This window comes from Dendrobates tinctorius, unplaced genomic scaffold (genome assembly GCF_039654945.1).
Source record: "Dendrobates tinctorius isolate UK_male_01 unplaced genomic scaffold, ASM3965494v1 ptg000205l, whole genome shotgun sequence".
In the NCBI taxonomy this organism is placed as follows: domain Eukaryota; kingdom Metazoa; phylum Chordata; class Amphibia; order Anura; family Dendrobatidae; genus Dendrobates; species Dendrobates tinctorius.
In genome coordinates, this window is record NW_027361872.1 from 2,047,577 (window position 1) to 2,075,409 (window position 27,833).

General features: G+C 44.2%; 1 protein-coding gene across 1 annotated transcript; it reads right to left on the reverse strand.

Annotated features, from left to right (window-relative positions):
- Window positions 1–6,061: 6,061 nt before the first annotated feature.
- Window positions 6,062–27,222, reverse strand: CALM2 (calmodulin 2). The gene is made up of 6 exons (XM_073554005.1): window positions 27,074–27,222; window positions 13,976–14,006; window positions 13,515–13,658; window positions 13,328–13,434; window positions 10,241–10,376; window positions 6,062–6,838 (listed from the first exon to the last, which is right to left on the reverse strand). Exons 1-6 carry the CDS (start codon window positions 27,074–27,076, stop codon window positions 6,810–6,812), a joined length of 450 nt encoding a protein of 149 aa, XP_073410106.1. The 5' UTR covers window positions 27,077–27,222; the 3' UTR covers window positions 6,062–6,809.
- Between the last annotated feature and the right edge of the window lie 611 nt (window positions 27,223–27,833).

Here is a 27,833-nt window from a genome sequence, read left to right on the forward strand (position 1 = left end):
AGATCTAAAAACAACAAAAAAACAAACAAACAATTCTCACCTTCCACATGATCTCAGACTTCGATTGGGAGCAAATATAAGCAATACCATGCTTTCGGATCAGATTGCTAAACTAAGAAACTCATGTTCAGGTTCGTAAATTTTTGCCTAACGGCGTTAGATTACTGTATGATTTTTGGATTTGTGGCCCATGTCTTTCTCTACAGCTATGGCATATTGCATGATCTGTCCCTTTTTTTTTTTTTTTTTACTTTGACAAGCACTCCTCCAATTACCGGTAGGTTCCAAATAGGCCCAGGTGGTTTTAATTAGCAGGATTCCCCAAGACGGGTTCTGCCTATTTTTTGATCCGATTTCTCAATCTGAGAACATGTGGAAGGTGAGTTTTTACGCCACTCACTAGGTGTTGGTGCGGTGTCTCTGGGGTGGGGAGGCCTGGAATCACACCTTGCAGCATGGGTGCTGTGAGGCACCAGGTCACCCGGACTGCTGGTGCCCCGTGCCACACCTTTAGTCTGTGTTCACACAGAGCGTTTTTTTTTCGCGTTTTTCCTGCGGATTTACCAAAAAATCCGCTAAAAAACCACCTAAAAGAAGCTTCCCATTCATTTTAATGCATTTTGCACTTTTTGTGCATATTGATGCGCTTTTTACCGCGAAAAAAAAAAACCCCGCTTCGTGGTGAAAAAAAAAAACGCAGCATGCTCATTAATTTCGCGGTAAATTCCTCATTTCTGGCTATTTTCTATGTGTCTGGAGATGCTCCGGAAAAAAACGCACGTCTTCTGGGAAGGAGTCAGGTTTTCATGCAGAAATTTTCTGCATACGTGTGCACATAGCCTTAAGGCTAAGAATAGGTTAGTGAGCCACTGAGAAGTTCACCATGACATGGCAGTATTCTTCATACAGTCTAATCAGAATGTTAAACTAAACCTCATGTTCCGTTTTATAAATTTTTGCCTAGCCCCATTATTTTTGCCTTTGCACTTTAGTGTAAATGAACATTGTATTTTTTTTTTTTTTTAAATAGTGTCATTCTTCTTTGTTTTGTAATAAGTACCAAAGGTTAGAGGTGTATTAGTTTCTCTACTTCGAGGTGGTTGTTCATCACAATCTTGATCATCCAATATGGAAGTGAGCGGCGCCTATCTATCCTTTCAATGTCCTTATGACAACTCTCCTGGCTTGAGCAGTTTGGTCTTATTGAAGACTAAGGCACCAAATCATCAAAGCGTAAAACACTTTGAAAAGTCAAAAAACTTTTACACATCTCAAAGTTTTGTACAAATGTTGCAATTTTTGGCATTTTTCACTCCACTTTTAGGTAGGGCACGGGCGGGACGTGGCAAAACTTTGCTAACAAATTCTTGCAAAATCACACCACTCAAGGGCAGTTTCACACGTCAGTGTCTCCGGTACGTGTAGCGACAGTTTTCTCACGTATCGGAGCACTGACACACGTAGACACATTCGAATGAATGGGTCTATGCACATATCAGCGTGTTTTCACGGACCGTGTATCCGTGTGCAAAATACGCTGACATGTCCGTTTTGTGCAACAGCACGGATCACACGGACCCATACAAGTCAATGGGTCCGTGTGTGATCCGTGTGCATCAAAAGCTTTGTGAGCGATACGTATTCACACGGACAGCACATGGATGTCACACGGATGGCCTACGTATCCACACGGATAGCTCCGGGACAGTTTTCTCCAGTACCGGAATTATCTGGACGTGTGAGACCGGCCTAAAGGTGAGGCGCAGGCCAGTGTTAAGATGCGCCCAATTCATTCGGTGACGCATTTTACTCCTAAACACCCATCAATAAGACTGGGGAACACGCCCACCAGGAGATAAATCTCAATACATACAATTTTTAGTATTCTGGTTATTGTCAAAGTAGATGAAGATTTGGATGGCTCCATATAATGCCCTTATTCAAAGGTTACAGGATTAGGGAGAGGAGAGTGTAGAGGACACTAGAGAAAGTAAGATGCGGCTCGTCACTTACAAATGGCACAGACCATGTGCTCTAGGAATGACTGTTAATCCGGGAGATTAGCGTAAAACAAAAAGGAAGTTCTGGATACTTGTGCCAAATTATGCAAATTGGTCATAATCCCAAACTGGAAGAAGCCCCAGAAAGTATAACTATATAAGCCACAGAAAATAAAGATCCTGTGATCAATGTAATTACAACACACAAGACGCGCCAATGCTCACTTGCTGCTAATACATGTGCGACAGTCATTTCTAACAAGAAGTAATCCCCTTAAGGGATCAACAACTAGAGGCAGTCCCCGGGGGAATCCTAGTGTTTCCTTAAGCTTTGTAATCACTTATCCTTTAAATGAAATGTCTGTATATTGACCTTTTGGCTAAGACCAAGTGTACCATCTTTCGAAAAAAACAACTCCAGTCCGGTCACCTTTTTGGATACATCATGCACTCTGGGTTTCGTCCGCTGGCTAGTAGACCAGGTGGCTTACGTAGTCATCCGGTGGGAAATCTGCTAACCCCGCCAACCCACTTCCACCCAGGATTGACACTATTAGACTAAAGCCCCCTTCACACATAGCAAGATCACTAGCAATCTCGCTACATGTGACACTTACATCCGAAGCAACACAGGGGCATGATGGATGGCTGGGAGGCAGCTGATACAGGGGGACACACCATACCTATGGGACTCAATACAGGTATGGGAGGCAATTTATAAAAGTCAATATTTCAGTGTTACTAGGGATCAGAAACAGAAGAGCCACCTTCACAGAGTTCAGCCTTCATGCTGCTGAAGGTGGCTCTAACTTAAAACCACCTGTTCCCTTTAAGCTAAACTTTTTTTGTGAAGGAAAAAAAAAAATACATTTGAAAGGTGTGACCAGATCTCAGCTGATGAGCACCCTAGGTGTCATCATTTACCAGGCACAGCCAAGTTCTTTAATCGACATCTGCAGTGCGCAGGCACCACACCAGGTCAGAGGTCCGAGAGGGCAGAGCAGTACACCTGCATCGGGAAGCAAAGAACGTCATCGCTACAAGAGGGGAGGCGTCGGACCCAGACCGTGACACCCCATTGGCCCCCCCGTGAGTATAATCTAACTTGTTTTTCATCTTTCAGGTTACATTGGGGGCTGCATCTTACATGCCAAGGGGAAAAAAAAAAAAAAAAAAAAAAAAGATTTCCTTTAAAAGCTCCATCATTGGTGTACAGTTGTGAAAGTAGTGCAGTAATTAGCCTTCATGGTGATCAGTTTCACAAAAAAACAAAAACACTATCACAATGTGCCATGTGATCTGAAGGTCAAACATTGTGATGCTGGAAATGTGAGCAGGCCTAAGGCCACACCTCATAGGAGTCAATGGCTATGGAGGGTTCAAGCCTGGGGAGACAGGGGTGGGGGAAGATCTGGATGTTTTGATGAAGATTGAGCCACCCTTGGACATAATTTTGTCAGTAGCCACTTTAATCAGGTGCTATAATGCAGTCCAACATGTTTTGGGACCCGACTCAAAAACAAAAAGCTGCTGAAAGCATTGATGGCAAAACACTTCATTGATGAATGTGACCCACCACCAAAATCCAAACCAGTTTCCCCCACCCCAGAATTCATTATGCAACCCAACAGAGTCACTGACTAGGATATCATGCATTACAATTATACCTTAAAAACAAAGCTTGGAAGTACTGTATGTTGTCAGGCTGCCACCTAAAAGTAGGAGTTGATGGAAACATTTACACACCATAGTAAGATTCATGTCAATGGTGTTGTCTACGCAAGACATTGGCAGAAGGCATGGCCATGTAGAGGGCGTTGTCCAGGGTTTTCATACTGGCCTAGCCTCACACCAAGATAGTTGAGAAGTGTCATTAACACTAGTTTGTCATCTTGTTTTAACAGGCTGCCAATCGATATGCTTGTTCATTGGGAGAGATGATTTTTTTTGCATCAAGTTCTTGGTGTTAACGGGACTCAAGTTCCTGCTGGTCCTCAGCAGAGCATGTGCATAGACATCTCAGGTGTAGCTCAGCCTATTAAGTGACTAATGACCAGTCAGCTTATCAATAGTGCATCATGCCACCAGTTGGCTAGGTCAGCCATACTTGCTTTGTGTTGCTCCCCTAGGTGCTGGGGAGCTATGAGCTGTGCAATATGAACTGATCACATGTGGTTCCTGGGTACTGCACATCTACCCTGTACCCATTTAACTTGGTCAGATCTACAGTACCCTGCTGGATCTGCGCTACAAACCACCACATCTGACCACTGCTAACTGAACAGTGAAGTGCACCTGGCACCCCCACACTGGTAAGGACATAAATATAAGAGTAATGGATAATCCCTTTAAGTTGATTAAAGTAACTGGCATATTAGAGCATGTAATGTAAAGTTACTGCTAAATGTAGAATTACACAAGATGAAAAGTTGTGCTTCATGCTGTGCTCACAGGGAAACGACACTTCTAGGCATTGATTACTGTGGTTGTTGGGAGTGATTTCAGAAAATAGGGCAGAGTTTAATGCACTCCAGTCAGCCCTTTATGAAGAGGCACATCCTCAGTGACTTAACATTTCTGGCATAGAGGACACTGGTACAAGCATGGTTGTACCATCTCCAGCTCTGACCATTGTTGCCAAGCTGCAAACTTTAGATTGGGGGTGTTAATTGAGACCTTGGGGCAAGTGCAAATGTTAGGTGCAGAAATGTTTTTATCTCTTGGCAGGAAACAGCTTAAAATAAGTGCATTGTTGCTGAAGATTCCCCTTTTCATTTATATGGGTGAAAACTGCTGCAAGAAACTCTGAAAGTTAAAGGGAATCTGTCACCACGTTTTTTGGGATATCAGATCATTGAATTCCGTGTCCCCTATGCATTATACAAGTACTTTTGATACTGCACCTATGATCCATAAATACTGTTTTTCATCCCACGGTGTATGTAAATATGCTTGGTCTGGTCCAATGGGCGTTGCTTGTTGCCCGTCTCCACCCCACTCCTCGGCTTGCTCTACGTATCCTTTTCTGTGATTAACAGATCGCGTATAGTTTTGGCACGTGTGCAGTATGCTTTGCACAACTGTGGGCAAAGTACTAAATTATTGTGCATGCGCTGGAATACACCATAGAACACAACTGTGTATGCCAGAGCAATACTTTTTTTGCTTTGCCCACACTTGGGCAGAGCATACTGCACATGCACAAGAGGCCATTTAAATGTGCACGCGCCAAAACTATACATGATCTGTGTTATTCACACAAAAGGATATGTAGAGCAAGCTGAAAGAGGGTGGAGACAGACAATAAGCAACTCCCATCAGACCGGACTGAGCATATTTACATACACTGCGGGAGGAATAAAAACAGTATTTATGGATCATAGGTGGAGAGTCAAGGGTTATCAAAAGTACTTGTATAATGCACAGGGGACATAGAATTCAATGATATTTTTATGTGATCTAAAAAGTGGTGACAGATTCCCTTGAACATGCTGCAGATGTAATCTGCAAGTTAAAAATAAGTTGTGTGGGCATGAGACTTCAGGATTTTTTGCTTTGCTGGCATCAGGAATCTGCATAAGCTCTTCCTGTGCTTTACACCAGTTTTCTGGATACTGATTTGCTTTAGGGTATGTTTCCACGTGCTGTTAGATTACATCAGGATTTGCTGCAGATTGAATGCTGTGTACAGCCGCAGCGTCCAGATGTTACAGCACAGTGGAAGGGGATTTTATGAAATCCTGTCTCCACTATGCATGCAGGGATGTGGGTGACTTGAAATTATGCACATGTGGCATGTCTTTATGGACTGCAGCATGACTATCTTGCGGAGATGCTCCCATCTCCACAAGATAAAAAGCCCTGTTCTATGAATAGAATCCGGTGATTCCGCATGTGTTATCACCGTGTGTACAAAAGGGGGGCAGCGCTTTGGGCAAAGCAGGGTTTCCACTGTCCAAAGCACAGGGATTACACCCCATGGAAACCTACCCTTAGCGTTTTAGGTACTCTTATCCCTTTACTTGCCATATATCCACACATACAAGACACAGCCACCAAGATTGACTTTTTTGTTTTTATTGGAAAACAAATATACAACTTGGAATGGATTTGAGGCAAATTGTGCCATAAGCAGGTTCTTCTGTAAAGTGGCTAAACCAAAGTAAACCTTAGTCTGGTGAAGGAGCTTACAACTCACTGCTGGGTAATGCTATGCAGACCCCTCACATCAGTAATTCAAAGATAAAAAGAAACATTGTAGTAGTAAGCATGTGAAAATGTTCCAGGTCTGGAGCAAACAATACAAGTAGGAAAGGCAGGAAGGGTGGAAGGAGAAAAGACATGTATCTGGATATACCAGCTTTGCATTAGTGCAACATAAGTTCAATATTGTTAACTATCTGTAGTTTAGAGTTGTTTACTCCACATTCCAACAAGCAGACAAGTTACTTGAAGAAATCCAACTTGAGGGGGAAAAGGAAAAAAAAAGTTTTGTTTTTAAAACTGAAGAGCCTGGATGTTCCCGTGTGACCAAATTCATCAAGGTCTTCCATGTGCACAAAGGGCTTTGATAAAAATCCAGAGTAAGCCACATGCAGCATTTGTTACTTGATCAACTCTTTCCATGGAAACCGAAATAAAAAGTTTAAGAAAAGACAGTGACAGGAATATGGGAAACATGAATGGAATTCTAAATTACTATACATGCATTTTCTGACAGTAAGGGGGAACATTTTACAGATAAGTTACAAACAAAGAAAGGCAAATAAACATCTTTGTACAAGAAATTTAACACATTCTGTACAATCTTCACTTTGCTGTCATCATTTGTACAAACTCTGCAAGAAAAGAGACAAAGAAGTCACAGGTTACAATAAAGTTTAAGTCAGTGCAATAAACCTACCTAGAATCCTTAGAGGGTTTCTATACAGGACAGAGGTAGATCATGCAAAGATACTGAGTCAAGGGGAGGGCACTGTACATTTCCTCACCAAGAGTTGGGCACGCTTTTTGCTTGGTCTTAGGAAATATTCATGTGGCAGAAGCATCTCACTTTTACTTAGGGTATGTGCTCACGATCAGGAATTGCAGTGGGTGATGCTGCACATTTGTGCAGCGTCAAAACCGCAGTGGCCAGATGTTACAGCTAAGTGGATGGGAATTCTAGAAATCCTGTGTTTACTATGTGCATGTGCCTGCGGACCACCTGCAGAAACTGAAATGCGGTATGTCTTTCAGGACCGCAGCATGTCAATTTCTCACCAACAGAATTTATTGAATGTGACAAATCCACATGGTTCAGTGAATGCATGCGGCTTAACCTACGTTTAAGAGAAGGCAGCAAAACTACACAGCTACTTCTGGATCGTGAGCATGTAGGCTGGTTTCACATTTGGGGATGGAGGTGCTGCGGAGGGATCTGTTGTTCCTCTGAAGCTCTGCACCTCCTCCGATCAGCTCTGCCCATGTCTGTATGTGGCCTGAGTACCTTTACCATAGGTACGCAGGGCCATGCAGATGCCTCCGAACACGTCGTTTTGACAGTGCGGCGACCGCAACAAAATGCAACATGTTGTGTTCTGCGCAAGTCGCCGCACTGTCAAAACGATGCTTGCGGAGGCATCCGCATGGCCCTGCGTACCCATTTTAAATATAGGTACTTGGGCTGCATGCAGACATAGGCGGAGCTGACGGGAGGTGTGGTGGTGGGTGGAGCTTCACAGAAGAACGCATCCCTCCACAGCACCTCCATCTGCAAATGTGAAACCAGCCTTAAGGGCATGTGCATACGTTGCAGATTCAGCGGATTTGGCCCTGCGGATCCACAGCAGTTTCTGCTGTGTTGTACAGTACCATTATTTTCTATGGAAAATAAATGCAGTGCACATGCTACAGGTTCTGTGCGGATTTGCTGCGGTTACAAATCCGCAGCATGTCACTTTGTGCGGAATCCGCAGCGGTTTTACACCTGCTCCATTGTACAGATGTCAAACCGCAGGTCTTTTGACCTGTGGATTTTGCAGACTCCATGCAGAAAAATCTGCAGCACAATCCACAGTGTGTGCACTTACCCTAACTGTTTTAGGCCAAGATTAGAACATAATAGAGATTTACACTAGTTACTGATCAAAGTCTATAAAGCATTAATTGGCTTTGACCAATTGTAGCCAACAAGTCTTGTTGCTATGGAAATAAGTATAAGTTTTAACAAACGTTTTTGCAAAGTTAGCAGAAGAGGTTATCACTGCAGTTGTAGTTTTGCAGTTTAAAGATTTGAACTTCTGTACAACACTGAAAGTTTTGCACGATAAGTCGCCTGCTTCCAAGTCTTGCTCTACATAAATCTCAAGGAAATCTGTTGATCTGCTGCCTAAAGCTCTGTGCACACGTAGATTCTGCTGTGGATCTGGCCCTGCAGCAGATTCTCCTGTGGTGTACAGTACCATTATATTCTATGTAAAGCCAAAGACGCTGTGCGCACATGTGGCAGAAAAATCTGCACAGATTTGCTGCTTATATGAATCTGCAGCATGTCAATTTTGTGCAGATTCCATTGCGTTTTTACACCTCTTCCATTATAGGAATCTGCAGGTGTAAAAATGCAGGTGAAATCTGCACTAAATCTGCAGTTAAAATGCAGGTCATTTTACCTGTGGATTTAGTAAAATCTGTGCAGAAAAATCCACAGTGTGGGCACATACCCTTATCTTAATTATCCCTTTGCAAGCCTGTTGTGCCAACTACAGCATTTGATTTTAAGTTTTGCAATGTATCCACTTAGGGACTGGAATTACCTTTTTCATCAATGCATTTAACAGAGTGGAAAGGTAATGACAAAGACAGTATTCATTTGCCAACTAGGAAGTCAACAAAATTCTTTTGTCCATAATGAACAGCAGTTTATGGACATTGAATATTGGAGCAGTGCCCAGCATCTGCTGACTTAGAATTGCTTACGTGGCTTCTGAAAAGTAAGTGACCACCACTTCACTCATTAGGGCTCAGAAGAAACCTGCATATAGTGACTATGTATGGCCAAACTGAGGCTACAGCACATTTTTAATTATAACCTAGATGGAGAGCCGATGCTATTGCATTGGGTGGGCAGTAATGTCACAAGGGGGGGGGGATGCAGGCTTTGCAGCATTGAGAATCCCCCCCCCCCCCCATGCGCTCACCCACCTATCCACTCTATTTCCCCAGGTGCTGGCTTCTCCTGACTGTGCCCTTTTACCTGTCTACCCCATGTGCTACCCCCCCCCCTTGCCTGCTGTCTATCCTTCCTGTGCCTTCTCCCCTCATGTGCAGTCCTATTTGAGCAGTCTCCACCTTGTGTGCCCTCTCCCATCTGCAGTGTGCACGTGTTGCGTGTATAGTGTCTACAGAGTGTGTGTATGGCGTATACAGTGTTGAGACGGTGTTCTGCTGGTGGTACCGTGCAAGAGGCTGGTACCACGAGAAGTTTCCATATTGAGACACCCATCACTTGTATGTCCCAATATGGCGTTCGGTGAACTTCTGCCGCTTGCTATTCTGGGATCTGGGCACATCTGGACGTAACAGGATGTGAAGACATTTACAAGGCAAGCCTGTAACAGTGAAGAGCTGACAATAAGGAGCAAACTGAAAGTGGCCAAGAGGACCTGAATGGGGCTATGCAGAAAGACTGACATTTAAGCATCTGGTGAACAACATTTCAGACTTGCAGTGGAGATGGGTGCTTAACCATCTAACGATGGTGCTCAGAAGTAAATAGATACAATAAGATTAGGTATAGACTTGGCACTCAAATGTTTGCAATAGAGCGTTTGACAATATTAACCCAAAAAAAAAAATAATTTCGGCCTAACAACTGGCCTTTGTCAAGAGGCATCTGCATTAGATTAGAAAGTAAAAAATTAAAGCATGAATTTTTATGAGACATATGCCTATATTTACAACCTATATAACCATGAACAATAAATTGTATCTTGACTGGTGCAATATGATCAAGACATATGTGGTATATTAGGGCCTAGGAATGGGAGAGGGAAAGGGGAAATTAGCATATATTGCCGTACTTACAAAATTGAAGGGATATACTAAAGCTATACCGAAGCGATTTTTTTTCGATTATCTGGAACCCATTTGGGTTAATCTTGTCAATAAATGCTCTATTGCAAAACATTTGACTGCTGAAGTCTATACCTAATCTTCATGGCTTTGCTGAAAGTAAGTCCAAGTATTAGACTGGAACCCACCTTCATAATTTACTTGGCCGTCTCCATCAATATCTGCTTCCCTGATCATTTCATCGACCTCTTCGTCCGTTAACTTCTCACCCAGATTTGTCATCACATGGCGGAGCTCAGCAGCGCTAATGTAGCCGTTTCCATCCTGTAGGAAGTAAGAAGACTCAGAGCGTGTCCTGTAGATACAGACCCAGAATGGCAGCACCCCAGGTCACAACTGCATGCGGTCATACTATTCAGCAACCTGGATTATTATAAGCATGTTGAGATATTTCTTTACTCCCACTGTATAAACATGATAGCAGCTTAACCTGTTTATGTGGAAAGTTACAGCAGAGTCTGAGCCAAGAGAAACATGCTTACAGAGGCAGGATACACTATAGTCACATTAAAACAGCAGTAGTCCTGACCATACAAGCCACCAGTCTGGTTAAGGAGTGACTGCACTCACAGCCTGAATTTCTGGAGTAGACATTTTCTTTAAAATTTTACTATTTGGTGGAAGCACCTGTCTACATTGTGATTGTGCTGTATGCAAACTAAAATGCCGCATGATGTGTCAATCCTGGCCAGCAGAATAAACCATATGCAAATCTGTGCTTGGAGTCCAGGGCACTTCCTACAACCAGTGACTACAGTGGAAAGAAAGTAATAAGCCTGTGATCTAGCCTAAAGCTGGAGTTACACATAGCGACTTACCAGCGATCCCGACAACGATATCAACGTGTCAGGATTGCTGGTAAGTCGCTATGTGATCACTGGTGAGCTGTCACACAGACAGCTTCACCAGTGATCAGCACGCCGAGGTGAGGAGTGAGCCTGGGAGCAGTGGACAAGTGTGCTTGCTGTTCTAGTCCTCCACCAGCAGATGGCGCACCTGCATCCCCAGCCTCTCCTGGTGGCATTCTGCTGCCTCCTGGTCCCCAGCGTGAGGCGGTGGCACCTGTAACTCGCTGGTAACTAACGTACACATTGGGTATCCAAGGGACACGCGTCCCTTGGATACCCCATGTGTACGTTAGTTACCAGCTGATCGCTGGTCTCCTGCCCGTCACACAGCGATGTGTGCTGGCCAGTGGGAGATAAACGACGAAAAAAAAAAAAAAAAAAAAAAAAAGTCCAGAGGTTTCTTGCAGCGATCAGTGATAGTGGCAGGGGGGGCCCCCCCGATTGCTGTCACAGCGATCTCGCTGGCGAGATTGCTGTTGTGTCACAAAACTTGTGACTCAGCAGCGATCTCGCTAGCGAGATCGCCATATGTGATGGGGCCCTAAGGCCGGGATCACACTACTGTGAGATGCAAGAAACTTGCAGGAGTCTCACGTCAACACCAGGCACTCAGGACCGAAGCTGCGGCTGCATGCATTTCTATGCAGCTGCAGCTCCAGTCCTGAGCGCCGGCGGCAGTGCCAGGTGTTGATGCGAGGAACTTGTGCGAGTTTCTCACATTACACAGTAATGTGATCCCAGCCTTACAGATAATATGAAGGGTTTGGCAGCTAAAAGCTAACCATTGCTAAGATTTAAAACCCTTAACCTTAAAGAGGCAACTAAACAATATGCATTAGGCTGGGTTCACACATGGCTTTTTTTTGCGTTTCCGTGGCAGTTTTTACTGTGCGATTTTGCTGCGAAAAAGCACCCCATGCATTCCTATGGAATTCCACAATGCTGTGCTAATGCTGCAGTGGAATTGCTTCATGGTAAAAAACGCAGCATGCTCATTTTGCGGAATCGCGGCGATCCCGCACCCATAGGAATGCATTGTTCTGCATGTGGCTGTGCACACCATGCGAAAAGTAAGCAGAACATTTGCGGATGGTACCCATGGTCCGGAGGAGAGGAGACTGTCCTCCGGGCTCTGGGTACAGAGTTTAAAATAAAATATTGTTATTCTCACCTTCGACGTCCCACGCAGCCTTAACGCCTCTCTCCACGCTCCCGGTCCCAGTAAGCCTCTGCGAGCGATGACTTCCGTTCTCATGGGATCTCAACATTTCGCGGTCATTGCGAATGACCGCAAGATGTCGCGATCCCGTGAGAACGAATGTCATCGCAGTAGTTGTTGCAAAGGATTACTGGGACCGGGAGCGTGGAGAGAGGTGGGAAGGCTGCGCGGGATGTCGGAAGGGGAGAATAATAACTTTTTATGGTTTACATGCTCTATTTTACTATTGATGCCACATAGGTGGCCTCAATAGTAAAGAGTTGGTCACACTCATCAAACACTATGTTTGACGAGTGTGACCAACCTGTCAATCAGTTCTCCAAGCGATGCTACAGATCGCTTGGATAACGCTAGCAATTCTGCAAGCTAATTATGCTTGCAAAATGCTAGTTTTTCCATGGGAAAATTGTGGGAATTTAAAATGAGATTTTCCCGCAGAATGGAATTCTCATGGTAATTTTCACGAGAGTTCCGCTACGTGTGAAACCAGCCTTATAGTTAGCAGTTCCAAGTGCTGATGCAGTGAAGCATGTGTGGTTGTATGCCAGGCCTACAAAAAACACAATCTACAGCAAATAAATCCAGGATACCCATTCATCTTGGATCGTTAAGAGTTCTAATGTGAAATGCAGTACGAGTCCTGCAATAAGCTACACAGTTATCTTAAACTGGTATGTACACTGCCTAAGAGGAGTCCCATATAGATTGCTATGGGTGCTTGTTAACATTCAGTTTAATAACTACCTGTAGGCCAAGTCATTATTTCCACACATTTATCATTTCAATCTGCTAAAGTGTAGCTAGGCCAGCAGGTACCCTATAAAACACTGCAAGACTGCCAAGAGACTGAGTGAAGTACTGATTTGATCACTTTAGAAAAGCAGCTGTAGGCAATAAAAGCAGGGTTGCCTATTTTTTTGTGATCAAATTTCCCCAATGACCATCTGATCTTTACTTCCTTTACAGTGTGGAGGGATATGTGACCGATATGGTCAATTACTAACCACAAGCATGAGCTACGTTTCATCAATACCACCTGTGGTTGGCCAGGTGCAGTCACAAATGTGTCCGATAATAGTAGAATGGATGTGAAGTCCTCATTTAGAGTTTTTGAAGTGGTAGGACCACCCCTTTAATTGTAGAAATACCTTGTCAAACACACGGAATGCTTCTCTGATTTCCTCTTCACTATCGGTGTCCTTCATTTTTCTAGCCATCATGGTCAAGAATTCAGGGAAGTCAATTGTTCCATTACCTGTTGGATTAAAGAAAACCAGATAAATAAAGTGGATTGGACACAAATTGCCATCATACAAAGCCAGCAGATAAACAGACCATCAGCATCTACTTCATTGATCATGTCCTGCAGTTCTGCTTCTGTGGGGTTCTGCCCAAGCGACCTCATCACTGTGCCCAACTCCTTTGTTGTAATGGTGCCATCACCATCCTTGTCAAATAGTGAGAAAGCTTCTTTGAACTCTACAAATAGAAAAATGAATCATAAGACTCCTGGAATGACAACTCCCATCCTGCACCACTCATGTATAGACCTGTTTACAGTCACAGCTATACACGCCTTAATGACTGAGGCTCCCATAACAGGTTTATAGGAACAAGAACATTTTATGGCCAAGCAAGTAGCAATTGCTCAGTTAGGCCCTCTGCAAAAGACTGGGCAGTGGCCATCAGGGAGTTTCCTGGGCCATGGGGTGGTATCCAACATGGTTTACAACAGGATGAAGTAGGTCTACTGGGGCACAAGTGATTCGTGCCAATTTAGCATTTGACAAACTTACCAGCGATCTGCTCTTCTGTCAGTTGGTCAGCCTGTAACAAGAAAACACAAATATTACACTCAATGACGATCGGTAATCTTAGACTGTTTGGAACCTTACATCAGTCACATCAAAACCCAAACATGTTGTAAAGTCTGAAGAGTTGAAGACTAGAGCATGGCACTGCCATGTTGTGATCACTCCAAAGTCACTGAGGCAAGCGCAAAGTCATAAGAAGTCTTTCAGCCCCACTGTTGCAGCTTGTACTAAGCAACATAAGGTTTTACCAGGGAGGAAGTACACTGAGGAGCTGTCAACCTGTCTTTGTATGCAGACAACAGGGTTCAAACCTGTACTGTCATTCTGACACTTAACCTGGTGACAGGTCTGCCTTAAAGTGGTTGTCCACTACTAGGACTCCCCTTTCTTAAACTAAAGTGTTTGCCCCCAATCACAAGCATGTAGTCACATCCTGTGTCTGCTCCATTCCAGCAGGTCAGCAACTTGTGTTCCTGGGGTTGTGATGCAGTGGAATGACATGATGCCCAATCAGCACTGGTGTCATTGTCTTATGTGTTCAGACAGACTGAACATGAAGAGGATGTCTGGTCTGCAGCCGATCCCTGGCTTCATGTTGATTTTGAATGAAGGTGGAGACCGTGAGGCCAGTGCTGATTAAGCGTCACGTGTCATCCCACTGCATCACAACCCCAGGACCACGAGTGCGGACACTGCTGGAACAGCGCTGGCATGAGAGGAGAGTATAGGGTTTATGTTATCAGAGCACAACATTTATTTTAATAAGGGGTTGTCCCAATAGTGGATAACTTTAATCACCACAACATGGTTGTAGGGTTAACCTGCAACTCCGACATGCAGACTGCAATTTCACCTGATCTAGCGTGGAAGCCATGACAAGCATGTGCAATGAAAGAGGTAGGATAGCATCTGTCTCCCTTCCAAGGCCAGATTTAGTCTAACATCCCATAGCATCATACAGATGAACCGTGTCCACCCTTTAAGTGAGCCTGCCATGTAGAAAGTAAATTTATGCTTCCTGCTGAGCAAAAGCAATCAGAAGCTTACATTTGAGGGAAAAGTTTCAGTAAAGCATTTCATTTGGTATTGGTATGTCTAGAAGTCCAGTTAGTGGCATTATACAGAATAAGTCATATCAAGTCTTCCCAGCATGACTTCACACAACTGGCGACTAGAACAGCCCATTAGCCTCATGTATACACAGACACCAAGGATCAATAAGAGGCTTTACTGAAGCCTTTTCCTGCAAAGATGCACAAGTCCAGTGGGCAGTCCTAGTCCCTGACTAACAGTCTTCCCTGTATAACTGCAGGCAGCTAGTCACCGAGTAGGGCCATGCACTGGGCATAACACCAGGAATATCAGCCATTATGATACAGATTAGGCTATGTGTACACATTGCATCCAAAAGAGATAGGGAAGCATATGGCCATAAAAAAAAAAAAAAAAAAAAAAAAAAAAGTCAAAGCTTTAATAAAGTCCATACAAAGAAGACAGACAATTTAAAAATGAGATATATATCCAATATGACACTGCAGAGTATATATGTCATAAGCAATGAAATACATGTAGTTGGAAGTTACATGCTGTACAAACAGCCATATGAAAAGTGAATGAAACTGCAACACCTCTGGATCAATGTTGAACACTAATACTGTAGTAGATTACCAATTATTCTCCCATTTAAACTGTTCCTACAGTTGTGTATCAATATTACTCGGCAGATATAACCAACTAAGTAATGACAGAACAAATATAAATCAAATGAAGTAAAGTACATATACAGATTATATTGTCTCAGAAGGATTAACCACCACATATGTCAGGTATGCTACCTGCAAATGTGAACAGCTCTAATGCAAAAATGTACAGGTGTACACAGTACATATACAACCTTGCAATGTCCCTGTACATTTTTACAATAGTGCTGTTGACATTTGCATCAGGAGTGGTAGTGGTACTTTTTGGAGTCCTATGGACCATACATATGGGCATTATGCATATATTTAGTTAGCCTACCATTCGTTGTTGTATACGTGTTATTGTTGCTATGTCTTAGGCATTATACTTACATGGAAGTGTCTCATTGTTACAACATGATAGTCATTAATCTTGTTAAAACATTAGCACTGTCTTTTCCATTTGGCAATAGTGCAGACTTCATCTTTGGATATATATGAGCACTGCTAACTGATTTATTTGTATTTACCAGTGTGATTTTTTGAGTCCATGGCTGACAGTTCACATTTAGCAGGACTACCAGGACTCCTGAGGCAGCATACCTGACATATGGGGCAATTAATCCTTCTGAGACAATATAATCTGTATATGTGTACTTTACTTCACTTGATGATTTATATTTGTTCTGTCATTACTTAGTTGGAGGTTATATCTGCTGAGTAATGTTGAATATATATATATATATATATATATATATATATATATATATATATATATATATATATATATAGTCGACTCATAACAGTTTAAATGGGAGAATTGGTAATCTACTACAGTATTACTGTGCTCAACATGGATCCAGAGGTGTTACTGTTTCATTCACTTTTCATATGGCTCTATGTTTGTGCAGCATGTAACTTGCAACTATGTGTATTTCATTGCTTATGACATACACTCTGCAGTGTTGTATTGGATATATCTCATTTTTAAATTGTCTATGTCTTTTTTGTATGGACTTTAATAAAACTTTGTGATTTTTATGGCCATATGCTTCCCCATCTTTTTTGGAAGTGCCATTTTTCTAGGCCCATTAATGTGGATTTACGTGTAAACATTGCATTCTCTGCAGTTTCACAGGACCAGCAAAGTGAGTGATGTTTCTGTAGTCATACCCAGATTACTTTCCTTGCAGACTTGCAGTAAAGTCTTCAGCATGTCCATTCATGCAGTGCATCTTCACTGATACTGGTGTGGAAATACACTGCAAATAAGCAACAATTTTCCCCACCAACTTATCAGGAATTGGAGCAGTATTTTTTCTGCTACAAATCCTGTAAAAGGTGTGCACATTCCCTCAGCAAATACACAGTCTCATGATGCAATCTGATCTATGGACAGTATGGTATCTACAATATGACATGTTCCCATTAAATCTACATTTTCCGCATACTCTCACTTGACCAGTGAAAAACAAGTCAGGGAATAACTTGTCCATAGGATAGCAGTCAGACCTATGTCAGCAAGTCATCACTTAATGCTGCCTAAACCAGCATTATTGTAAAATAATCCAAATTATGAGCAGGATTTGACACCAAAAGATCGTGATGTTTATGAACCAAACTACAGATGATCGTGGAGAGAATAGATTCTTGCAAGTAAAGATTTACAGAAGTGGTCACATTAGTCTGCAAACAGATGAACTGAGCTCACTACAATGTCTATAACCTTGGATGATTTCTATTCATACAGTGGATGGAAGGCTGAAATCCTGGGTCAGACACTTGACAAGATGTCAGGGTCCAATTTATTCATCAAGACCAAGAGGCATATGCCTGGTATAATGCAAATATAAAGCACAGTTTATACTCAAGTCATCCAGGCCTTAGCTTTTTATATAAACTCATGAGGACTGGTGCTAAAGTGGTTGCCTGTGTGAATATGAACTGTTCTGGAACACAGGAGTAAGTTGCCATGAACAGCAGTTACACAGGCTCATGTTAAACAAGGGAAGGTGGGATTCATCAGGACAGGCATTTTACATTCTAGTCTTGATCAAAGGTCTACAGAAGCAAGATGTAGCAACATCACATCTTTTGATCTGCCCATGTGCTGCAATACATTCATGCTATAGCTTGCACCACTTTTTGGCTTAAAAAGGGAACCTGTCATTTGAGTCATGCTGCATACAGTTTGGAAAGCATGGATTCAATGAAGGCCACGATAGCAGCCAGGTTTATTTTTCTCCAAAATGCTGGCATGTGAGGAAGTACACTTTGAGCACCATCTCCAGCTGGATCTTTAGAGGAGAGTTCTGCCTCCAGTTAGCTCTACCCAGTGCTGCCAGGACTAGATCTACATAGCTGCAGTTGTGCTACACTACTATTGACACAAATTAGTTGTCTAGTTCAAAATGATAAGTCGGCAGACTTCTGACTCAAACAGCATTCACTGGGGATTCATGACAGGAGTTATATATACACTCCTGGCCAGGAACTGTCTAGTGAGTGTAGCCTCACTCCATACTGGTGTATGTAAAAGAGGCAGTGCCCACTAGCTTGAGTATGTATAGCCAAATCATATCCATTGGTCACTGCTCAAACTGGTGCCCTGCAGGCACAGTGACTGCAGGCTTATCAATATGGACCAGGCAACACCTTTAAAGAAAAATCAGCAACATGTAAGGTAAAAATGAAAGAAAGTAGATTATGCCATGAACTGAAGGAGGCATTACAGACTCAAGTACCCTGACACACATCCCCTCCTTGTCCAGTATGGAGTTTCCACCATGTCAGCACCACAACAATCAGAGCTCAGAGGCTTTAAAGGGGTTGTCTGGGCTTTTCACATAATCGCACTACATATCTGGGCTGCAGAATTATGACAAGTAATTTACTTTGTCACTAGTTTGCACGGTTTTCTAGATATTCTGAACAGAACATCCAAGGGGGGGGCAGTGGGGTTAGGTAGGTGTTATGGCATTGAAATGAGAACTAGTTGTAACTCCAAACATGCCCTCTATAGCAGCAACCCCACCCTCCAATGCTATAGGCCCTCCCCGTCCACATGAAGAAGCCCTCACACAGCAAGTCCTCCCCCTCTAGCAGCCTCACTGCAGAGAGCAGCTGCTCCTCCCCCAGACCCATGCTGTACAGTGTTCTATGGAAAGTGAAACTAGTGAGGGAAAATCGTCCTGTATTCTGAGACAGGCTGCTCCCATCAGTATTTGTGTCATTAGAGACAAAGCTCACACATACACTGTACCAAATCTGCTGCTGTGTGAAGACAGTGATACAGAGCTGTCTCATTCACACAGCAGAGGCTGTGTCAGAACAGATTACATCAGTGACTGCCAACCCCTGTGCAGATTAGAAGCTGCAGACCACCCCATCACAAACAGACTGTTCTCACTGCTGCCAGCAGCCTGGGACAGTGAGGGAAGGAATTACTGATAATGAGTTATGTCATGTGGATGGGGAGGGCCTGTAGCTATAGAGGGCATGTTTGGAGTAGAGTAGGAGGTTATGACTAGTTCTCATTTCAATGCCATGACACCTCCCCTTGGACATTCTGTTCAGAATATCTAGAAAACTGTGCAAACTAGTGACAGAAAGTAAACTTATTGTCATAATTCTGCAGCCCTGATATGTACTGAGATTATGTGAAAAGCCTGGACAACCCCTTCAAGTTGGGTGCTCTGTGCATAGACAGAGCCTCAACTCAGTTGGTTGCAGTGAAGCCTATGCATTTTGCAGTTAGTTATATTTTGATTTCCACACATGAGTAGCTCATGAAGATACCACCTGAAGAATACCATGAAGGAAAAAAAAGCTTAAGCTGTATAAACTACAAGAGGCTTCATCAACTGTGCCAGGGCATATCAAGTGCAGTTCTCCCACCAAATTGGTGGGAATTGAGTATACCAGTTACTCAGGCATTACTACAAACCATAAAGAAAAAAAAAAAAAAAAAAAAGAAAGAAAAACCCACAATGGGCCACTACCCAAGCCACAGCCCAAGCAAACCAGACACATCCAGTACAGAGTCTAGAGGGGTGGAGCATGACAACCAAATGCGAATTGTGCTCCACCCTCTCAGAAATGGCACAAGACATGAGCCTGCCGTCAAATTCTTATTCAGGGCACTATTTGACCTCAATTTGTAAATACACTTCTAGAAGCAGCACCAACTACAGCCCCAGCCATCCTCACCTGTACATTTGACAAGTTAAAATCAATATGCATCTGTAAAATTCTGAGTGTGATGCTATGCAGATATTGCAAAAATCTAACAGGTCCAATATGAACTCCCTTCTCACCCAGATTAATGTAGGAAAACTGTATGTGGCAGTATGCCCTACACCAAGTGATACTGCAACAAGAAACTGAGTTTACTGCATTTATAGAGATAACAAGGCCTTTGGCAATGCCACCATTTGTTAAGCAGTCACTCCTAATGGCCATAGATAAGAAACTCAAGTGTATTGGGACAGACTCCGGTGTTAAGATATTCAGTCTCCAGCCTGATTTATCGTAGCATTTGCACAGCTTTTTTGGGTGGTGTTTTTCAAAATCACAGAATTTGTTGCAACTTCACTCAGCACCCTTGAGGTATTTGAGTACCCCAGAGTCTTTTTGAAAAATGCAACAAAAAGGAACTTAAAACAGTTCATGAACAAGGGCCTAGAGTTGTTAAAGATGTACTGACATAGTAACACCAACATGACTGTTGGAAGCCTTATAAGGGAACCTGGCATGTCCTCACTCTACCCCTCCACCAGACCTATCCATCAATGTCAATGGCTGCTCTTTCCCCAGTCCCGTACGCTCAGTGCCTTGGGGCGATCCTCGACTGTGCTCTTTCAAACCACATATCCAAGCCCTCGCCTCCTCCTACTGCCTCAAATGCAAAAATTTCCTGGATCCGCTCATTCCTCAACCATGAACCCACAAAAAACACTAGTGCATGCTCTTATCTCCCACCTCGACTACTGCAACCTCCTACTCTCTGGCCTCCCCTCTAGCACTCTGGCTCCGCTCCAGTCCATCCTACACTCTGCTGCCCGACTAATCCACCTGTCTCCCCATTATGCCCCGGCCTCCCCCCTATGCCAGGCCCTTCACTGGCCTCCTATCGCCCAGAGGCTCCAATTCAAAACCCTAACCACGACATACAAATCCATCCACAACCTGTCTCCTCCATACATCTGTGACATGGTCTCTAGATACCTACCCACACGAAACCTTCGATCATCTCAAGATCTCCTTCTCTACTCCCCCTTATCTCTTCTTCCCACAACCGCATACATGACTTCTCCTGTGCTTCCCCCATACTCTGGAACTCCCTGCTGCAACACATCAGACTCACCATCAGAGACCTTCAAGAAGAACCTGAAGACCCACCTGATCCAACAAGCCTACAGCCTGCAATGATCTCGGTCTACTGAACCACCGCCCGACCTGCTCTACCCTCTCCTACTGTATCCTCACCCACCCCTGTGGACTGAGCCCCTGCAGGCAGGGTCCCCTCTCCTTATGTACTTGTGTCCCTTGTCTTACACATGTTTACTATACTTGTGCACCAAGTACCAACTCCCCCCCCCCCCCCCCCCCCCCCTTTTAAAAACAGTGGTATGATCATACGTAAAAGGCACTTTATATAGTAAGGCTGGTTTCACATTAGCGCTTTTTAAGCGCACGCATGGCCAGGGGTAGCTCCGCCCCCGAGCCGGCTCTCTGCCCGGCGTGCCTGCCCCTTGCTTGTAGCGCCGCCTCCTAGCGGACAGCAGCGCCTGCGATCGGCGCACCCTATCTTTAGCATAGGGTGCGCAGGCCGTGCGCTAGTTGCGCTTTGACCTGCGCACTTTTGACGGTGCGCACCAAAATCCGAAAAGTTCGATTTTGGCACGCACGGCGCACCGTCAAAAGTGCACAGCGCAGGTCAAAGCGCAACTAGCGCACGACCTGCGCACCCTATGCTAAAGATAGGGTGCGCTGATCGCAGGCGCCGCTGTCCGCTAGGAGGCGGCGCTACAAGCAAGGGGCGGGCACGCTGGGCAGAGAGCCGGCTCAGGGGCGGAGCTACCCCCGGCCGTGCGCTTAAAAAGCGCTAATGTGAAACCAGCCTTAGATAGTACCTGCTCATTTAGTCATAAGTGTGTGCTTCATTTCATTCGAGGATGGGGAGCTGCTCATTGCAGCGCATGCATAGCTCCCAGATAAGACACTGTGCAAGCATGGATTTTAGTGATGTCATCAAAAACCAGAGATCATTCAAATTGCACGAGTGGCGAAAACTGACTGAATGAAATGAAGCACACCCCTATGACTAAGTGATCAGGTACTGCATCACTAGAGGCACTGGGGACAGTTTACATGCTAAAAAGGACCAGGACTGGTTCCCTTTAAAGGAGAGAATCTGTTCACACAATTTTGTAACTTAAAGTGAAGAAATAACTAATGTAATTTTAATCTATACATTTGGTGAAGAATTTGTGCAAGTTAGATTTTGGTGCACTGGGTCTTCTCCCTGGCCTTTCATCTGAATGAGCTTTCCCCCTCTGGTTGACATTTTAGCAGTGATCCATCATCAAGAGACAGGCACATGGATCAGGGAATTAAAGATGAAGGGGAGACAGAGTTAGCATTTGAAGTTTTCTACTAACAGAAGAACAAATTTGATTTCTTCAAATCAATTTAACCTGCATTACAGCCATGTCCACATTACAGAATCGTGCTGATGGGTCCAAGGAAAACAAGCCAGTAGAAGATGTTATGTCACCCACTGCCAATTTGTTGCAAATGATCACGTGGATGCTTCTTAGGCCATGTTTGCCCAGCATCTTCACTGTAGCATTTTGCACTGCAGACTAGCTGCAAAGAAAGTTTTAACACCTACATCCATAGCATTAAAGTAGAAGTTCAAAACTTTAACATATGCTTTCCATTAGGTTGATGACATCACATGATTAAAGTATATCCGAGACTGAAAAACAAAGTGTGCTTCTAAGCATTAACACGCAGGTTAGTTGCTCCCAGGCCACTGCTGCCTCTGCTGACATCACGTCAGCTTGTTTTCCAGTCCGCTCTGTTGACAGGGCAGGACTGATTCCATTCAGACAGGCAGCAGGATTCCAGCAGTCAAACTAGGGGAGTCTGTTGTAAATCAGAACAATGTCAGAAGACACATAGATAGAAAAGGGCAGAGAAGAAGCTGCCATTCTAATCGACATGTCAGAGGCAACTGAATCCCCAGCAGGCTGTCTTACTACAGAGCCAGCAACTAATGGTGCTAGGCACAATAGGCAAGCAGGTAGTAACTACCTGCCTGTTAGTGCTTAGGCAGATTTTTTGTTTTTCCACAAAGTCCCAGATACCCCTCCTATAATCACTGACTAGCTGAACCCGTCTAAGCTCAATGTATAGACAGGTCAATGAATCACTGCAGAAGTCTGTGGCAGGGAGGTATGGAGCAGTGGGTCAGGAGTTGGCAGGGAATTATGTAAAACTACAGAGAAGAATTTGCTGGATAGAAAGGCAAAGTGAGCAATTGTAAGTACAGTGCTATATAATGATTACTGTAACATAAAGACGCACTTGTATAAAGTTTTTAACAATCACTGAATCTCAGGTCTGCAGCTCCTGTCAATGTATGCTGTGGCTATATTTTGCAGCAAGTGCATGACATATTTCTGCATTGTGCTGGTACTTTAGCCTAAGGCAACTGTCATGGATGTGGTCAATATTTTATACAATTACTTAATTTTAAGCTTCTACCAAGAGACAATACAACTAGTAATGTGACTTATGTTGCCATACAGAAGCCGGCATAGCAACAGTAAGTCACTGGGTTTCTTGATGAAGACAAAATATGCCATCAGAATGACTGTCCCTATTGTCAGTGCCACTTCAAAGTGGTGGCTTGGCTTTTCCCTAAAGACAACAGGCTTGTCCATTGAAGATGACCGGTCAGCAGGTTGAAGTTGGCCAGTGTTTGCGCTCCTACAGCTCCCAAGTACTCCATTTTTATGGCTTTTACCATAGGGGTGGTGCTAACATGGTACTAATGAAGAGCAGCCTAAATGGCCATCCCCTAGAGAATTTGAGCCACGCCCTATTAGTGTAAAAAAAAAAAAAAAAAAAAAAAAAAAAAAGATAATGAAGTCCATCTCTGGAACCACGTAACATCTATCTATACATCCAGGTAAACAGTAATAAAAAAAAAAGCCACACATGGTGCAAGTCATGTCAAGTTTCTCATCTTAGCTTCTTTGTTCAAGTACTTGGTTGGACACTCGCCAGTGAAAGAATGTCACAGTCCTTCGATTTTACACTGAAAAGGTGAATCCATTGCCATTTTTGGCTGCAAAGACATGCCACGTGTGACTACACCCTTACATGTAAGCCTCCTAACTATCCTAGCAGTCCTTAATACAAAAAGTTGAAGCAAGCAAATGTTCAGTTCCATGTAACCAAAATTGGATAAAATGAGTGCAATATAGTGAGTCTACAATAGTCAATGCATAATACAAAGTGATACATCAGTACCTAAACATTTCTTACCAAACACACCAAGTGCCAGGGGATTGCCTTATTACTCCAAGTGGAGAAGGTCAATTTAACAAAAACTTAAATTACTAATGATCCTCTCATGAATAAGCTATGAATGGATGGAGACTGGGGGGGGGGGGGGGCATTCACTGATTAAGCCAATCCCGAGCAGCCCTGCCCAACCCAGTAATTCATAAAACACCTATAAATGAAGATTTGTACAGTTCATCAGCACATGTTAAAACAGCTCTATTTATAAGCTGGCTAAGCAGACGATGCATGTACACCATCAGCACATTACAGGCTGCTATAAACAGCAACCTGCATTCTGCCATCTAATGTGCACGACTATGAAAGGCAATATGAATTTTCACTGCTGACAGGTGTGAATCTGATCTCAGAGCTAAAGGGGAGGTAGGAATTGTCTTTTAGGCAAGAGACTACATTCTTCCTTACTGACTCAAAAAGTTACATGGTATCCTGGGCCTCACAAAGTCAGTGTCAGATAGTAATTGCAAAAGTCTGAGTCTTCTTGTTCCAGATCAGCTGCACTTTCAGGAGCATATGGGCAAGACAGTCTGTGCCCTGGTCAAAATAGGAGTTGTATTGTTCCTACAAGTTGTGACAAAGCATCTGTTCATGCACCATTACTCAGAAGAGGATATATACTATGCTTCCTGGAAGTTGGCATTTTCCATATGTACTCATGTCTTAGGCATCAGATGTTAGACTATAGCCCAAGTGTCTTGATAAGACTAAACAAATAGAATCTTCCCAACATTGAGTTATCATGCAGATAAATTATTGCTGTGCAAGAAATATTACTTTCAGAACAAGAGGCAATGACAGAGGTAAAAGCACAGAACTTTAATTTGTCAGCTTGAAAGTCTTGAGTTAGTGGATGTACAGAGGATGATTTGACGAGAACCACGAAATTCAAGCAGAATGTTACTGTATTTCAGGATGCAGGCTGTTGTATAAACAAAGCAGCAATTTCCATTCTTGTTGCCATGGTTACATCCATGTACACATTTGTGTTTAAATAGCATTTCCAGCAATACAAAAGCCCATCAGTGTTCACATTACTGGCCTCATTCAGAGGCGAACATAACATAATGAGCCTCTTACAATCTGCCATTATTTTAGCATGAAGCACCAGTTGCTAATTTCAACTGACTAGAGGTTAAAAAGTTAGTACACACTAGCTGGTCATGACCCAGCTTCAAGTCATCCTAGTGTCTCAGCTCATCAGTCAGGGGAGGGAAGGGGATAAAACCTACATTTCATGACTAATCAGTCTTTGTGACCTCATGCCCATTCTATATCCAAACTGGGGGGATGCAAGTCAATGTAATTTTAGGGAAGTCGGCAAAGACATACTAACCACAATTGGAGGCCTGGTAAAATAGCTCATATTACGTCAAATAAGGGAATACCGGGCTTTGACATTCTGATCATAGCTGTGCCACGCCTAACGAGAACAACATCGCCACCATACACATCAGTGCAAGGATAGGAAAAGCCACAGACGAGAGTGAACAGTGTAAACAAGGCTCAACCACCCCATGTCACACTGCACTGAGGAATGGCGGCAACTCTTGACTACGCCGTCACTACAGATTGTGTCTTATAGAAAGGGGGATAGTCAAAATGTACAAAAAAAAAGTTAAATAGAAAGCTAATATAAAAGCATTTCCCTGGGGGACATCTGCAAGTCAGAACTAGCAGGACTCGAGCCCTTCCTTCCGGAAACTGCAGCACAATGCAGCTGGACCCACCCTGATCTAGGGAGGAGAAGACTACTCCTTCCACTGGGTGACATTTCTCCGCCAACTCCCTAAACGGAGGGGAAAGGGGGCGGGCACCTCCGTGCTGAACTTTAGCCAAGGGGCATCTGGGAACATAGGTATTTTATGGGGGGGTGGCAATTTACACAGGCCATAGTACACGCCAAATAAAGAAACGTGTGCAATTAATGCACAGGACGGGAGCGGCAACCCAGCAGGAGGCTGCCACATCACCACAAGGGGGGGGGGGGGGCTAGCAACTGCACATACCCCCCTGCCTTATTAGTGCACGACCCAGTTGTACAGGGGTTATGGCGGATTATGTAACACCACTCCAGAGCCTCTTCAGGATACAAAGAGCCTGTCAGTCAGCCAGCGGCAGGGCGTGGGAGGAGAGCTGCATGCGGCAGCCCTGGCTATACTCAGCAGCCCTGTGCAAACCGGATTAGACGAGGCAATGAATGAACGCTTTACAAGCAGCCCAATGTGCAACCCTCTGCATTAACAAAAAGCCTTTGACAGCCCCAGGAGGCTGGACATACAGCCTCATAAAAAGGAGTTTGACAGCCACCACCCAAGATGATCAGCAGCATCTGCAACCCATCCTTTAGTACTGACAGCTCCAAAGCAAGATGTTCTGCAGCAGCCACAACACAATAACCAGACTAACAGATCTGCAGCACCTGTGCTACAGAACTTCCAACATGCATGAGGGTCTGCAGCAGCCAAGCACTTTGATTGACAGGTCTACCTGCAGCAAACGAAGCACATGGGTTGAATGGGCACCACTCACATACAAGAGATTCTGCAGCAGCTGTAGACTATCAGATTCACTACTGAACAGACTGGCAACAGTGCCTGACAGCCAAGAGGCAAAATGACATGAGCCGCCATGTCCGTCAGAGCCGCCATTGGAAGACACGTTCCGCAGTGATGGAGCCTAATGCAAGTGCGCAGAGCAAGGACCGGGAAAAGCGAGAGACATTGCTATCCTCTAAAAGGAGGAACAGCCTAAAGAAAGCGAGAAGCCCGCGGAGAGGCAGAGGCGGCCACTGGGCGTTACTCACCATTTCCAATGGATGCAATTAGCGAGCAGCTCAGCAGTCACAACCTCACCCCTCACAGGCTCGACTCGGACTAATTTCCAACCGCCGCCAACCGCTCTTCATAAACACCTCCCTCCGCCCTAGATTCCTCCGCCAGCGCGCTAATCCCGCCCCCTAACGAAGAAAGTGATGGCGCGGCTTCTCCGCACACACGAGCCGCACTATAACTGCCCGTACTGGAGGTACAAGCAGTAACGGCGGGTGCAAATCACATCATGCGGTATCGGAAGTAACGACTATCATACTATTCCAGAAGTTATCGGTAAAAGGCTAAGCGCTCCGCTGTAGGAAGGGGACTGTTTTTCCAACGCGCAGGCATACTAAAGACTGAGAGGACTTGGTGTGATTGGTCAGAGCTGAACGCTGATTGGACGTTTGGTACCTGCAATGCGTCACTCGGACATGCACACTTGTGGTCGCAGTGACGCCTGCGCACTGAGGGCTGCTGATAAACGCAGCAGCAATAGGGAGGAGACTGGAAGCAAATAGGACTAATAAACCGAGGAGGCGACATGGCCATGAGGTGTCAGGGGCGACCAAATGTGGCAGGCGACTGGGCTCTGCGCAGCCTACGTGCCACAGGCGGGGCAGGGCAGGTGCACGGTGTGTGCCTGCACCCTAAACACACAGTGCGATAGGAAGCGGCAGCCTTCATGGTGCAGACAGGGCTCAAAAGTGCAGGACCGTAATAATGGTGATTGATACACGCCTGCCGCAGTCT